The 15,599-nt window shown below is 51.3% G+C and overlaps 1 protein-coding gene across 27 annotated transcripts in view; it reads left to right on the forward strand.

Moving 5' to 3' along the window:
- Positions 1–15,599, forward strand: part of Nrxn2 (neurexin 2) — a 114,041-nt gene that overhangs the window by 4,919 nt on the left and 93,523 nt on the right. For all 27 annotated transcript variants that reach the window (XM_075973274.1, XM_075973290.1, XM_075973284.1 and 24 more), the window contains exon 2: positions 4,622–5,592. In XM_075973274.1, the coding sequence (XP_075829389.1) occupies positions 4,866–5,592 (727 nt within the window). In that variant the 5' untranslated portion in view covers positions 4,622–4,865. The remainder of the gene's footprint in view (positions 1–4,621; positions 5,593–15,599) is intronic.

Raw genomic sequence — 15,599 nt, forward strand, 5'->3', positions numbered from 1 at the left:
ATTCTCCCCCCTCAAAACACGCACTTCTCCCACCTGTCCGCGGGCTGCCTTCTGGGGCCACCAGAATGTGTGTAAACCCAGATCTTCCTCCCTGGCGCCTGGGGGAGGCCCCTGCTGTCTCACTCCCAGCTGGCATGAGGAGAGGAGAGCCAGAGAGAGGCTGGCATTCTCAAGGCTGGAGGTGTGTGTGTGTGTGTGTGTGTGTGTGCATGTTTGTGCATGTATGTGGGGACTGGTCAGAGAGCCAGCTGAATAGATCCTGGGAGAAGGCTGCTGGCAGGATGGGCATGGAATTGGCGTCCGTGTTGCTCAGACTGTTCTGGGAATTATGGAACCCAGGCAGGAAAGTCCAGCTGGTCAGGATGGACAGGCCCAGTGGGGGCATTTAGAAGAAGAGGCTCTTGAACTCTGCTCTAGTCTGGTCAGCACCAGTGCTCCTCTCTTACTGCTGAGCCATCTTTCCGGCACAGTCTCTGCTCCTCTTTACAACTCAGTTTAGGGAAAAGATGGAAAGAACCCCACAAATGGTTTAGTCTTGAGGTGGGTTTGGAGTCTGTCCACTGTGAAGGCCAGAATAAAGGCTGGTGGGCTTGGGGCCTCAGACACCGCCTGGTGGCCTGTGGGCAATGCAAGATTGAAGGATGTCATTGAATTTGGGACCAGTAGACTCTTTACCTCTGTGCCAGAGATTCTTCCTTCCCATTCATTGTCTTGTTCATGAGCATGGGTGACGACACTGCTTCTTAGGGTCAGCGAGAGGCATAGGTGGCACCTCAAGGGTCCAGCCTAGAACCTTACAGAGTGGGGAGCCCAGCCATTGCGATCACATGCCACTGTGGCACAGGCCTGACTGTGAGAAGATGGAGAGGTTCTGTGGCTCACGAAGACCAGGGAATGTTGTCATTAGGAGAGAGTACACAGAGGACGCCCGACTCACCCCACTCCAGCTCCGCCTGCATCGCACCACACTGCCTGAGTCCGTCTGTGGGTAGGGGGTGCTGAATCTTGTGATGCCATGGGAAAGGTCAGCTCCCCAGAGGATCAGTGGCCTATGGCCAGAAGGAACTGGCAGGATGCACTGTGCTGACATCCGGAAGTAGGCAGGAGCCTGGGGGCTACTTCAGCCAGTGTCCCTGCATTGGAGAAAAGGCATAGGTCTTGGGGGCAGTGCCTGGATACTGTGGGTACAAAGCCCAGGAGAGGGTCCTTGCCTTGCACGTCTCCATTAAAACCTTTACCTGGTTGTAGTTGTACAAGGCAATGGAGCCGATTTCTGGAGCCTGGGTTTCTGCTGAGGCCTGAGGAAGACAGTCACAGCCAGGAGCCCCTGTACACTAGGAACAGAGATGTTTGGAGGGGGAAGCCAGCAGAAGCCAGGTCCTTTGGAAAGAGAGGCTGCAGGGAGTAGCAAAGCAGCAGGTGTCCTAGGCACTGTGGGATGAGGTGGAGTGGAAAGGACCCAGGTGTCTGCTTAACATCCTTGGGGCTGTTTCTGCCTCTTCGCAAGCCTGAAGCTGCGCCAAGGGACCCAGGGTCCCCAGAGAGGGGACACCAGGAGGGCTGGGCTTCCCTTTGGCTGACCCTGGTGCAGAGTCAGGAGGTCTCTACTGCACAGCTCTGAGGAGAATGAGCAATGAGCATCTAGGGTCTATAAGGCAGACCCTGTCCTCACCCTCCCTAGAGGCTCTGCACAAACCCAGCCTCTGCCCTCAACAGCTGCCTACAGACAGCACCTGGCTGTTCTCTATTCTCCCTCTACTCCCAGGCTAACTGGAGCCACCCCTTATTGAACTCTCAGCAACTCTGTACCCCATCCCCAATCAGATAATCTGTCTCTGGATCTCAGGACCCAGGCCTCTGCCTGGGAGCCTCTGGAATCTCCCCCGCCCCTTACCCTATCCATCTGTCCTTCAACTTCTTGACTGGACAGACAGAACAGATACCTTCCTTAGGCTTCCTCCTTTGCTACTTCCCTAGAGGACTGGGACTCAGGGTTGTGAGCATGACAGGGGACGGGGTGGGGGTGGGGCGGAGGAAAGGCACCCCTCCCCCAAGCTGGGGGTCTGTGAGTGGACAGCAACACACAGTCTCATTCCCTCCACCAGTGGAAATCAATAGCTAATTAATTCTCTCCCCAAAATAGTGTCTGGAGGTGGGGGTGGGGGCTAGGAAAGAGGCAGATGGAAGCAAGGTGGGGCCAGACTGAGACTGAGTGACTGAGACCCTGGAGGAGGATGGGGGAGGGGAGGGAGAGTGGTGGTCAGTCTTTTGGCCACCAGGGCTGGGCTTCTGCTGGGGGTCTCTGTCTGCCCCTTTTGGAGAAGGGGAGCTTTGACTTTTTTGATTCTCTAGCTTCAGGGTCTCTTGCCCCTGCCCTGGGCTGGGGGTGCATGTGTGTGTGTGTGGGGGGGGTTGAGGGCGTCAATCAGGCCGGGAGCAGGTGCTGCATTTAATTTGATTGGCTAATTAGCCCGCGCATGCTAATTATCTCCATTACCCAATGAGGAGAAGCAGTGGCACGCTATATATAACTGGCAGTGTTTGCGGAAAATGGGGGCTGTAGGTCTGGCCATATTCTCCTGACTGGGAAGGGACAACCCTTGGGGGGTGCTGGGGCAGGACACTTTGGTCTCCTCCACCACCCACCATGGTAGCCTGTAGGACTCTGGTAGGCAGCAGCCAGAAGCCGGGGGAGAGTGGAAGGGGGGCACTGACTACACAACCGTATCCAGATGTTTCCCTAGCCACTGCTGGGCTTTCAGAGCCGCTCTGGCGTTTGTCTTCTGGACACGGGGCACCCTAGCCTCCCTGCCTCCTGTCACTCTGGGCACTGTAGCTCCTTAGTGCAGCCCTAGCAGCTTCTTTCTGTCTCAGCTTCCTCCCCTGTAGCTCTCTACTTCCCACCCCACTCCGGCCCCCAAGTCACTCTTCTCCCGTTTGGGAGCTGGCCTGTGGCTGCTGTGCTCTTTGCCTCTATCGTGGGCATGCTGGAGTTGGACGGGCTTGGATTTGAAGCCTAGCACGCTGTTGGCTGTCTGGGTGACCTTGGCCAAGTCTCTAGGCTCCTCTGTATGGGTCTCCCCAGGGGTGAATAGGAATAATGGAACTCTTTGACTGATTAAGTAAAACAACATTTGTAAAAATGCCTTGGATCCTGGGCTGTGAGAAATGCCATTTGAATTTGGAATTTGATTTTCTCAACCTTCTATTTCTTTTCTTCTTCCCACCAGCCCCCTCTCCTCCATTAGTCTTCTATTTCCACCACTGTTCACGGGCTCCTCTGCTTCCTCTTTCTCCTTTCCACCTGTCCCCAGCTCCTCTGAAACTCTGGCCCCTCCCTGCTTCTTTCCCAGGCTTCTCATCACCTCTTTCTCTCCCTCCTTCCCACCCTCCCTCCCCAAAATAAAATCAATGCAATATTCAGGAGGGTTGTTGGATATAAATAATTACGACTTGGAGTTTAACGAGATGCAAATTCCCCTCCCTGTCGTGGGGTATAAATTGCTCTCTGACAGCCCGTTACAAGGGTAATCATTTCAGAAAGGCAATTTTATGCAAATAAGCCTGCCTGCCTCCCGGTAGCTTCCCCCAGCCTTGGGTGGGGGGCCTGGACGAGCTGACTGTTGAAGAGAACCCCAGGTACTGGGATCAGTCCTGAGGCTGAGGACGTGGACCTGGAGAGAGGTTGAGGGTGATTTATCCTTATTCAAGACGACCTGGGCAAGTGGAAACTTAACGTTTGACAATGGGCCACCAAGTAAGGTTGGGAGTCTGTAAAGGTCTTGGTGTGGTTTAGGGGGAAACAGAGGCACAGAAGTGGATGTCTATGCTCACAGATGGATGGGTAGGGCTTGGGTTGAGGATACCTGGGTCTTGGCTGGCTTCTCTCCCTTGCCCCTTCCCAGTCTGGTAACCCTGTGGTACCATTGACGAATTGGCATTTAATTAATCCCAATGAATTATTTAGCAACTTCATTATCCAACATCAAGAGCTGATGAGAGAGACTTATCCCTGGCTGAAAGTGGGAGCCAGGCCCAGAGGTTAGACTGGCTCAGAGAAGTAAGTGGCTGGGGTTAACTTCTGGAGGACAGCGCCTTAGCTCCACCCCGTCCTGGAACTGGCCTTGGTCCTGACCCTTAGAGGGTTAGGATTAGGGCTGCTCCACTGGATTTCATAGACTCAATGGTGTCACTTCTTCGCCGGTCCACACCTCAAACCAATAATGCTCACAGTGAGCACTCAGTCCAACTGGTGGCCCCTCAGAACCTTCAAGTGCTATAGTATCTCTTGCTTTGGAGAACCTCTGCAGGTCAAGGCCAGCTGAAGACCTCAAGGGGGCTGGCCATGCTGGATCAGACCTGTAGTAATAATCCCAGCACTTGAGAGAGGAGGCGGAGGCGGGAGGATCTCAGGAATTCCAGGTCATTTTCTGCTACATAAGGAGTTGGGGTGGGGGTGGGGGAACAACCAGGGCTAGATGAGATGGTTTCCAAAAACAAACGGAAAGGTGCTCAAAAGGAAACAGGTGGTCACCCGCTAGTTTGAGGCGGGGAGCCAGACACCAACGGCACCCTTGACTCTGAACCCTCGATTAAACCTTTCCTCTCTGTTTCCCCGCAGGCGTCCCTCTCCCACCTTCCATCCGAGCCCGCCGCGGGGGAGGGGTTCCACCACCACCGCCGCCGCCGTTGCCTTCCGGGGACGTGGGCACTTGAGCCCCGGCGGCTGGGTCCATGGCACTGTGAGTCGGCGAGGGAGCCCCGCTCCGCGCGAGGGGCGCCCGGCCCCCTCCCCGCCCCATGCGCCCGCGGCTCTGAAGCCTGAGCGGGGCCGGGGGCCGGGCGGCGTCGGGGCCGCCGGAGGCATGGCGCTCGGGAGTCGGTGGCGACCGCCACCCCAGCTGTCGCTGCTGTTGCTGCTGGCGCTGGCGACGGGCGTCCGTGGCTTGGAGTTCGGCGGCGGCCCCGGGCAGTGGGCTCGTTACGCGCGCTGGGCGGGTGCGGCGAGCAGCGGCGAGCTCAGCTTCAGCCTGCGCACTAACGCCACGCGCGCGCTGATTCTCTACCTGGACGACGGCGGCGACTGCGACTTCCTGGAGCTATTGCTGGTGGACGGGCGCCTGCGGCTGCGCTTCACGCTGTCTTGCGCAGAGCCCGCCACGCTGCAGCTGGACACGCCGGTGGCCGACGACCGCTGGCACATGGTGCTGCTGACCCGCGACGCGCGGCGTACGGCGCTGGCGGTGGACGGCGAGGCCCGCGCCGCCGAGGTGCGCTCCAAGCGGCGTGAAATGCAGGTGGCCAGCGACCTGTTCGTGGGTGGTATCCCACCCGACGTGCGCCTATCTGCGCTCACGCTCAGCACCGTCAAGTACGAGCCACCTTTCCGCGGCCTCCTGGCCAACCTGAAGCTGGGCGAGCGGCCACCGGCTCTGCTGGGCAGCCAGGGTCTGCGCGGCGCGGCTGCCGACCCCCTGTGCGCTCCTGCGCGCAATCCCTGCGCCAACGGTGGCCTCTGCACCGTGCTAGCCCCCGGCGAGGTGGGCTGCGACTGCAGCCATACTGGCTTCGGCGGCAAGTTCTGCAGTGAAGGTGAGTCCCAGCGCCGGAGCGAGATGGAGGGGTGGGCGGGCCGGGGGCTCCTGGCCGTGTTGGGGCGGGAAACCGAGGAAGAGCGCCCGTATTAGGTCCTAGGGAGCCGGCGCAAGTTCGCGAGGGCCGGTGCAGTTCTAGGGTGGTTTGGGCGTGGCCCGGGGCGTGGTCAGGGTGAGCGCTCAAGCGATTTGTGCTTGAGGTCCAGTAGGTGCTGGTGACCAGGGGCATGTGAATGGATGGTGGGTGGGGCCTGCGCAGGCCGTGCATGTAGGGGGGCCTGTGAGACACCAGGTGGGGACCTATAACCCCGGCGGAACCTTGTGTGGTTTCAGGCGGGGTTGGTGGCCCACCTTTGGCGTGTAGTGGAAGAGAGTGGGCAGGGCCTCTGAGAGGCTGGAGTTTGCTGGCGATAGCCACTGTCTTATGAGAAGGACTGATCTGTGAGACCCAGACGGAAATCCGCATGAAGACCTACACCAGAGGGCGGAAAGGGAGATGGGACAGCGATGCTGTGACCTAAGAGGCCAGGAGGACGGGAATAGTGTATCTTTTCTGTCGTCACAGGATCTCCAGGGTTGTGAAAGAGGTTCCTGACTAAAAGTTGACCTTTTTGGAGTTGGGCCAGGATGGCAGGCAGTCTCTCCCAGGTGCGAGACTGGTTGGTTGGCGAGACTTGTGTTTCCAACACGGAAGTCCTTTCCAGCTTGGGGTTGGGATGGAGATTATTAGGCTAGATAAGGCTAGGAGGCGAGACAGAATTTGGAATGGGCCTTGGAAGGAAGATGTTGGGCACTCTGCCAGCACCCCAATTTGTAAGAGAGATATGTCTGGCCGAGCTCATTGACAGGAGAAAGAAAGGCTGTTGGATCGAGGGCAGCTAGGCTGTGCTTTAGAGGGAAGGAGGAAGGAGTGCGTTTGTTTTGATGTGACTGAGTGGTCAGAGGAAAGATTTTTCTCCATCGATTTGGGGGTGGCAGCTCATTGCCCAGCAGGTGTGTTCAGTAGCTTTTGTTTTTGTCTCTACTTGCTTGGGGGCTGCTTTGCGATTTGTGTGTGTGTACACGTGTGTGTGTACATGTGTGTGTGCATGCGTGTATGTGCATGTGTGTGTGTGTACATGCGTGTGTGTGTACATGCGTGTGTATCTTCAAGGAGGTGCAGTCTTTGAGGGAGCGTGTGTCTATGAACTAGTGTGGCTCTGTGGATGGTGTCCCCAAAGCTGTGTGCGTGTGGTCAGCCTCCAGAGGAGCCAAGTCTGCAGACATAGCCCTGCGTATGGGAGATCTTCTTCAGCGTTTCGACTGTGTATTTGTAGCTATGGTAGACGACTAGGAAGGCGCCAGGTGTGAGGATGAACAGGCAGAATCCCAGCATTTGAGAAGTGGAGGCAGGAAGACCAGGAGCTTAAGGTCAGCTCCATAGTGAGTCTGATGACGGCCTGGGCTACCCGAGACTCTGTTTCAAAACAAAACAAGAAAGCAAGCAAACAGAAAACCTAAGGAAGGGTTTTGGATTGTTTTGTTGGACTGTTCTGGGATACATCTTTAGGAACTGAGTGTATTAACATGACACCTTCTCGCCTTTTCTCCAAGGAGCTCAGGCGCTCCCTAAACTGTGAAACTGTGTGCAGGCCTGCAGTCTGCCAGTGTGTTTTGGGTGCATATGTGTGAATGGGTGTGTTTGCGTTGTTCTTACTGATCGGAGACCAGTGCCTAGCAGAGTGACCGGAACACAGCTGGGAGGGTTTGTGCCCATGTGAGGGTTCCCGTATGTGTGTGTGTGTTTCACTGAGAGACCTCAATAAGACATTTGGAACTTATGAGAAATTTCCAGAACCGTAACTTTATTCTCCAGTTCCTATGACTGACCCTTCCCTGCCCCTCGCCAGCCTTCCTAAGGGAACAGGATGGACTATTTTTCTAGTTTAAGGGAGGGGACCTTTGAGCTATGGAGAGGTTATAGTGCCTGCTATATGGTCCCACTGTGGTAGAATTAAGCCTAGGTATATGAGAATTGAATTCAGAGGGATCTTGATCAATGCAGTCTCTGGCCTCCTGGGACCTAAGTGTATGCTCCTGAAGGGGGCTGTGTGAGGTCTCAGATGTGTTCTTGTGTGGGACAGGGGTGTTTTATTGAGTGGGTGTGCTAGAGTCAAGCAAAGGTTTGGGTCTGCTGAGCAGAGAGAGGTGGCTGTGTGCACCCGACCCACTGTGTGTGACAGCTAGCAGAGGCAGGGGTCCCGGGTGAATATGGTGTGTTGGTATCTCTGTGTGATCCGCTGAGAGAGAGGCGCTTTGTCTGAGAAAGGGCAGGATGGATGTGTCTGTGTTCTCTGCATCTAATATAGTACTCGGCAGCTAGTGGGTGTTTGATTAAGACTTGGGAAATGAATGGAGAGATATGATAAGTGTGTGAGAGAATGAAGGCTCGCACTGAAGCCATATGTGTTCTTGAAAACGCATACGTGTGTGTTTTAGGAACTGTGGAGTGGGTGGTCGTGGGGTGGGCGATGCTGATTGCACCTGAAGCTGACAGGTGCGGCAAGAGCCCCCTTCCCCGACCCCCTCTCCTGTCTCTCTCCACCTCCCTGTCTTACTTATTTTCCTCGTGTTTGTTCCTAAATCCCTTAGCAGTTCCCCCCGGCCCCGAGACAGGGTTTCTCTGTGTGGAACTCACACTGTAGACCAGGCTGGTCTCAAACTCACAGAGATCCACCTGCTTCTGCCTTCTGAGGGCTGGGATTAAAGGCATGTACCACCACTGTCTGGCTTTAAGCAGCTTTTGTAATAAGCAGTGCCCGTTGGTTTCTTCTAACACATTCCTGTGTGTCTGTGTCCATGTGTGTGTTTGTGTGTGTTTGGGACACTCTTGCTGTGTAGCCCAGGCTGGCCTCGAACTCATGATGATTTCCCACTCCAGTCTCCCAAGTGCTAGGATTGCAGGTGTGTGCCCTCTTGTCAGGCTCTCCTCCAAGACACCCCCAGGGGTGTCAAAAACAATATCTAGCAGAATCTGCTTCTTATTTTAAATTAAAATTTTATATATCATTAGTGTGTGTGTATCTGTGCAGGTGCACACAAACCACAGCACACATGTAGAGGTCAGAGGACGACTCCATGTAATTGGTCCTCTCCTTTCTACTTTCCCATGGGTCCTGCAGATCAAATTCAGATCATCAGGCTTGGGTGGCAAGCACCATTAGCTCACATGTGTGTATCTGTGAGTGCTTGCATGTATGTATGTGCACCATGTACATGCCTGGTGCCCTGGAGGCCAAGCAGTATCTCAGATCCCCTAGAGCTGGAGGAACAGAAGGTTGTGAGTGAGGCTGGAACCAAACCTGAGCCTTCTGGAAGAGCAGTAAATTGTAGTATGATTAATAAAAACTCAGAGTCAGATATTGGGGTTCAACCTGAAGGTCACAAAAGCAAAATAGCCACTGCCTCTTACCTCGAACTCAGTCCGAAATGGCGATCCTGTCCCTAAGAATCTCAGAATGAGACTGTGAATGAAAGCTGTCTCCTCCCGTTTTATAATCCTCTCTAGGGCTCGGATTAAGGCCTGCACCACCCAGTTTCTATGGCAACTAGTGTGGCTACTGGGATTAAAGGTGTGTGTCACATTGCCTGGTCTATAAGGCTGATCAGTGGGACTGTTTTACTCTCTGATCTTTAGGTAAACTTTATTTATTAAAATACAAATGAAATGCCACTACAGTAAATACTAGTAACCACTGAACCATTTCTCAAAACTTACATTCTAGTAAAAAAAATATTCCTCTTATTTGTTGTGTATGTGGGCACTCACGCCACAGCACGCCTGTGGAGGTCAGCACACAGCCTGCACAAATTGTTTCTCTCTTTCCACTGTTTAGGCCCAGGGATTGAACTCAGGCCACCAGGTTTGGCATCAAGCACCTTTATCTTGGTCTTTCTAGTACATTCTTATCCACCCAAGGAGGAAGAACATGGCTCCTACTGTTAGTTACTGAGGTGGGGGCAGGACAACTGAAGGGACCGAGTCCTGGCCGATCTCTGAACAGTCTCTGGGACTCCTTAGACTCCTCTGGAAGCTACACCACTTCATTATTACCTGCTCTGAGTGGTTTCCAACTTTTTCTGAAATCAAGGACATTTTTAAAAGTCAGTAATTCACAGTACAACCTTCCAAAGAGTTGGTTATTATTTTTATATGTGTTTATTGGGAAAACAAATGACTCAAAGCTCTCATGAATTCAGAAAAGCTTTTAGATGACTTTGATGTTGTATTCACCATTGTGGTTAATAAAATATACATTAGGAAAAATAGTTTTAGCTTTATAGGCAAGATGTACCAATTTGCCTTGAGATGTTTGCTATACATATGGATTTGTGGATCTTTTGGAATCTCCTCTGTAATTTCCTGGGGACTGGGCTTGCCCAGCAACGTGAGAACCCATATGCCAGAATATTTGCTGCTTGCTTTCTCTGGGGGTATATGGCCACATGTAATTGCTGACAGAGCTAAGGAAGAGTGGCTGAGCATCTGTGTACCCTGCTGCTGACTGTGTGACTAAGTTAGGGTAGTGGAGACGGGGTTTTTGCCAAGGTTCACCCACCTGTACTTCCTCACATCACCTATGTGTGTGGAGAGGGGCCAGAAAAGTGATCAAGGAAGAAGGGGTATACAGGTAGGCATGGGAGACCCCCAGATGGAATCAGGTGTGCACCTCATTCAGGAAACAGGAAAGGACTGTTCAGTGTGTGTGCTGCGGAGAGATGAACACTCCGTGTCCTTGGTTTGCTGGCAATTTAGGTCAACATGTGGTGGTCAAGGCCCCCTTTGTAGTGTACTGGGGCCTGTGGGGAAGTCAGATGTGAGGAAGATGAGCCGCCTGCTCCAGGAGTTGAAAGTTTAGTTGAGGAAGTAGATAAGAAGTCAGTCCAGTGAGTGGTTAAGAGAGGCGACATCTGTCTGTCTGTGAGGTGGTGTAACGGTGGTACCTGCATCAAAGAGTCACTGCAACAGCCCCATTGCATATGAAGTCCAGAGAGTGGCATGTGGCACGGAGAGAGTGCTCAGCAAGTACAGGCCGAGCATCTTCAGTCAGAAACCCCAACTCCAAAGTGCTCTAAAAACTGAGATGTTGATGGGTACTGTCAGGACGTCACAAGAGGAATCTTCCACATCAACCTCATTTGATGGGTAAATTTTGGAGGGTAAAAAAATGGGTGCAATGAAAACACTGTATTAGATCACTTGCTAGCTATACGCATAGCACATGTAAAACAAGAGAGTATATCATTTAGACTTAGGTTCTTTTCCCAAGATAATTCATTATATATATTTAGCATTCTAAAATTTTAAAAAATCCAATATTTGAAACACTTCCAGTACCAAACGTTTCAGATAAGAAAGAGTACTCAGCCTGGGACTGGAGAGATGCTCAGCGGAGAACACCTGTTCTTGCACAGGACCCAGGGTTGGTTCCCAGCACCCACATTAGGCAGCTCACAACCCCCTGTAGCTCCAATTCTAGGGGATCCAGTACTTCTGGCATCCATGAACACTTGCACACATTTGGTGCACATAAACTCATGCAGACATATGCACATAAATAAAAACAGGTAGATATTTTTAAAGAACATTCAATCTCCAAGAGCGATAAATAAACAAAACCCCAAAGCACAGTACATAGTGTGGCACCTGCCTAGAGATACGGTAGGCATAGCAGTGTAGTGATTAAACAATGGATTGATGTCCAGGGAAGGTGGTTTTACCAGCATTTGTCGGGGGAGAGGTGCATGGCAGGAGAAACACTACACATTTGAAGCCAACTTATGCTACCTAGCAGGTTCCTGGCCAGCCTGGGTAATGTAGTGAGAGCCAATGTTAGAAAACAAAAACACTGCCGGCAAGATGGCCCCACAGGTAAAGGTGCTTGTCCTCACACTTGAGGACTCGAGTTCAGATTCAGAACTGTGGCATGTGAGCATGCACACGCACACTGAGTAAAATCTGTCTCTGGTAGGCAGCATAGTCTGGTCCTGTACTTTTTTTTTAAGCTCATAGGGATAGGCTCTAAATAGATTTATAGTATTTTTATTGATTGATTGATTGATTGACCATGTGTGGAGTATATTATGGCACATAGTTAGTGGGAATTTTGTTTGTTTTTTTCTCTGTAGCTTTGGAGCCTGTCCTGGAACAAGCTCTATGTAGACCAGGCTGGCCTCAAACTCACAGAGATCCCCCTGCTTCTGCCTCCTGACTACTGGGATTAAAAAGGCATGTGCCTCCACCTCCCGGCTGGGAGTAGAGTTTTAAGAATTTGTATTTTATCAGCATTGTGGAGTGAACCCAGGGCCTAGCACACACTAGGCAAGTGTTCTACTAGTGAACTAAATCCCTCCTTGTCGTTTCTATAAATAAAGTCTGCTGGGTCTTAAGGAAGGGGAGGGTTTATAGTTCAGAGGACTGGAAATAGGGTGGAGAAATGTTAGTTAGGACTGGTTAGAATGTTGATTAGCAAGCTCAGTGAGGCTAAGCCAGGCAGAAGGGCAACTGTGGATGAGGTGTGGAAGGAAGTAAATGTGGCTTCCATCTGTAGAGGGGCAAAGAGAGAAGCTGGGGCCAGGCCCTGGGCATCTGGCTTAAATCACTCATATGACACTCAGTGATGTGGACTAGGGTGTCCTGCAAATGGTCACACAAAGGCTTATGTGAAGATAAGAACTGCATCTAGGAAGCCGGGGTGAGCCGAGGGATTCTGTCCAGCAGCTAGATGGTAGAGAAGTTAGTTGGAGGACAGTTTAAACAAGAGAGTTTAATCGTATTTATTTGTGTATGTGTCTGTGTGCTCATAGGTGAGCGCATGTGCACAGGTATGCATGTGGGCCGCGGGACATCCTCTAGTGTCTCTCCTCAAGCGCCGTCTGCTCTAGCTGATTGGACTAGGCTAGCTGGCTAGTGGGCCCCAGAGATCTGCCTATCTCTGTCCCACCCCAAGTGCTGAGGTCACAAAGGTGTCCTGCTACACCTACACCTTTACCCGAGTTCTGAGGGAACTGAACCCATGTCTTTTTTTTTATTGATTTTTTTTTTGTTTTGTTTTTCGAGACAGGGTTTCTCTGTGGCTTTGGAGCCTGTCCTGGAACTAGCTCTGTAGACCAGGCTGATCTTGAACTCACAGAGATCCGCCTGCCTCTACCTCCCGAGTGCTGGGATTAAAGGCGTGCGCCACCATTGCCCAGCTTTATTGATATTTATTGAGCTCTACATTTTTCTCTGCTCCCCTCCCTGCCTCTCCCCTCCCTTCTTCAACCATCCTCCAAGGTCCCCATGTTCCCAATTTACTCAGCAAATCTTGTCTTTTTCTACTTCCCATGTAGATTATATCTATGTAAGTCTCTCTTAGTGTCTTCATTGTTGTCTAAGTTCTCTGGGATTGTGATTTGTAGGCTGGCTTTCTTTGCTTTATGTTTAAAAACCACCTATGAGTGAGTACATGTGATAATTGTCTTTCTGTGTTTGGGTTACCTCAAAATAATGTTTTCTAGCTCCATCCATTTTCCTGCAAAATTCAAGCTATCATTATTTTTTCTGCTGAGTAGTACTCCATTGTGTAAATATACCACATTTTTCTTATCCATTCTTCGGTCGAGGGGCATTTAGGTTCTTTCCAGGTTCTGGCTATGACAAACAAAGCTGCTATGAACATAGTTGAGCACATGTCCTTGTGGCACGATTGAGCATCCTTTGGATAGATACCCAAAAGTGGTATTGCCGGAATCCAAGTCTTGTTTGTGAGTCAAGCACTTTACCGACTGAGATGCCTCCTGTCCTGACTTTGGTTATTTTGGAGTAGCCAAGAAGGGTGACAACAGCTGTGGTGGCCACTGGGGTAGCTGCAGTGGTAGGCAGCTGGTGCTGAGACCAGAGCTGCCGAGAGATGCTGTCTTTGGGTTGAGGTGGGAAAGGAGGACTTGGAGAACAAGAACTTTTTCTTTCTTTCTTTCTTTCTTTCTTTCTTTCTTTCTTTCTTTCTTTCTTTCTTTCCTTCTTTTTTTGCTTTCTTTCTATTTTTTCGAGACAAGGTTTCTCTGGGAAGCAGCCCTGGCTGTCTTGGAACTCACTATGTAGACCAAGCTGGCCTTGAACTCACAGAGAGTGCTGGAACTAACAGCCACCATGTTAGGCTGTGTATAGGTGTTTTATCTGCATGTATGTCTGTGTACCACCCTGGCACAGCATTCATGAAGGCCAGAGGAGCGTGTTGGGGTCCCTGTGACTGGAGCTATGTATGATTGTGAGCCACTGTGTGGGAACTGAACCTGAGTCTCTGGGAAAGCAGCCAGCGCTCTTAACTGCTGAGCCATCTCTCCAGCCCCATGTGTTTTGGAGCTTCTTAGGGGCAATGTTTCCCCAGAGACCGGTAACTATTCAGATCCCAGGGCCACAGCTTCATCCCCAAGCCAGGTGTGTGGAGGGCACACATAATTTTGGGTCTGCTGGGCTGTCTTAGAGCGGGGTCCATGGGACACAAAAGCAGGAAAACCTGTGTTCTGAGATCCTGGGAAGGAACTTGTCATGGAGAGCCAGGATATCACATCGAAGCACACAACTCACCAAGGCTGAGAAGATTTCCATGGGAAATCTTACCGCACCTCTCTGCCTCCCTATGCTTTCCCCTGAGGACTCAGGGAGTCGTGAGTTACGTCAGGTATCTCTCCAGCTGGGTTCACATGGTTTCTTCCCACACGTGGCCCTTCTGCACTGTTGGACTTTCGGGGCCTCAGAGCATGGTTTTGATTGCTTATAGCTCCCCTGCCTTGCTCTTTTCCTATCTTCATTGCTGTCCTCGATAACAAATCTGCGGGAATTCTGAGTTGGTGTTAGGTAAGACAGTGCCATCCCTGACACCATCTCTGTCCTCTGCCAGGTCACCAAGTAGGTGAAAGTTGGGATTAGGTCAGAAACGTGACATTCCCCTGTCCTCAGCATCTTCTAGGGTCTGTGGTCCTGATGCTTCCAGGGGTTAAAGAGATGCAAGGCAGAAGGGATGAACCTCTCTGGGGAACGGTGCAGAGCTGAGCTAGGTGTTCCCAGGGAAAGACAACAGAGGTGGTTGCTTGGACTGGCAGCTTTGAACCTTGGCCCTGACTATCTATCTGTGTGAACCTGGGAAACCGACTGAACCGTTGAAAACTGGTGTTCTAGCTACCCTTCCCAGTGATCAATAAGTTTACTGTGGGTGTTTACCCCAGTGGCCAGGAGGCTTCAAGGAGGAGGTGGCACTAGGCTAGACCTTGAAGGACAACTGAGCCAGAGGGAGCTGCCATGATGAAGAAAGAGGAGTGTGTGGGGGATATAAGAGAACTGATGTCTCCGGCTTGGCGAGGCAACAAGATTGGCTGTGTTTCGTGGGAAATAAAATACAATGTAGGTTAGCATTCTGGAAGCTTCTAGCAGTTTTGACTTTTAGGCTAAGAATGTACCTCTTAAGATGTTTCCATCCTGTATTTGGTCAGAGTGAGGCTGGGAGAAGGAAGAGATGGGATCTGGCTTTGTTTTGTAATTTATACAGATATATAATCACATTCAATATATAGTTGAGCATAACCTTGAACTTCTTATCCTCCTACCTCCACCTTCTGAGGGTTGAGATGCCCCACCATGCCCAGTTATGTAGTGCTGGGGACCAAAGCCAGTCAAGTATCTGACCAACTGAGCCGCGTCCTCAGGCCCCACTGGAGATTTTAAAACTAGAGAGATTTTGATTAAATTTTGTTTTTGTTTTTGAGACAAGCTTTCTCTACATAACCCTGTCTGTCATAGAACTCACTATGTAGTCCACCCAGGCCTCAAACTCATGGGGAGTTGTCTGTCTCTGCCTCCTCAGTGTTGGGATTAAAGGCGTGTGCCACCATGCCTAGCCTTGGATTAAATCTTTAAACAATTTATTGATTTAAAAACTTTTAAACATGTATTTAGTTTTTATTTTATGTGTATGAGGGTTTTGCCTG

Source organism: Microtus pennsylvanicus, chromosome 5 (assembly GCF_037038515.1).
Source record: "Microtus pennsylvanicus isolate mMicPen1 chromosome 5, mMicPen1.hap1, whole genome shotgun sequence".
Taxonomy (NCBI): Eukaryota; Metazoa; Chordata; class Mammalia; order Rodentia; family Cricetidae; genus Microtus; species Microtus pennsylvanicus.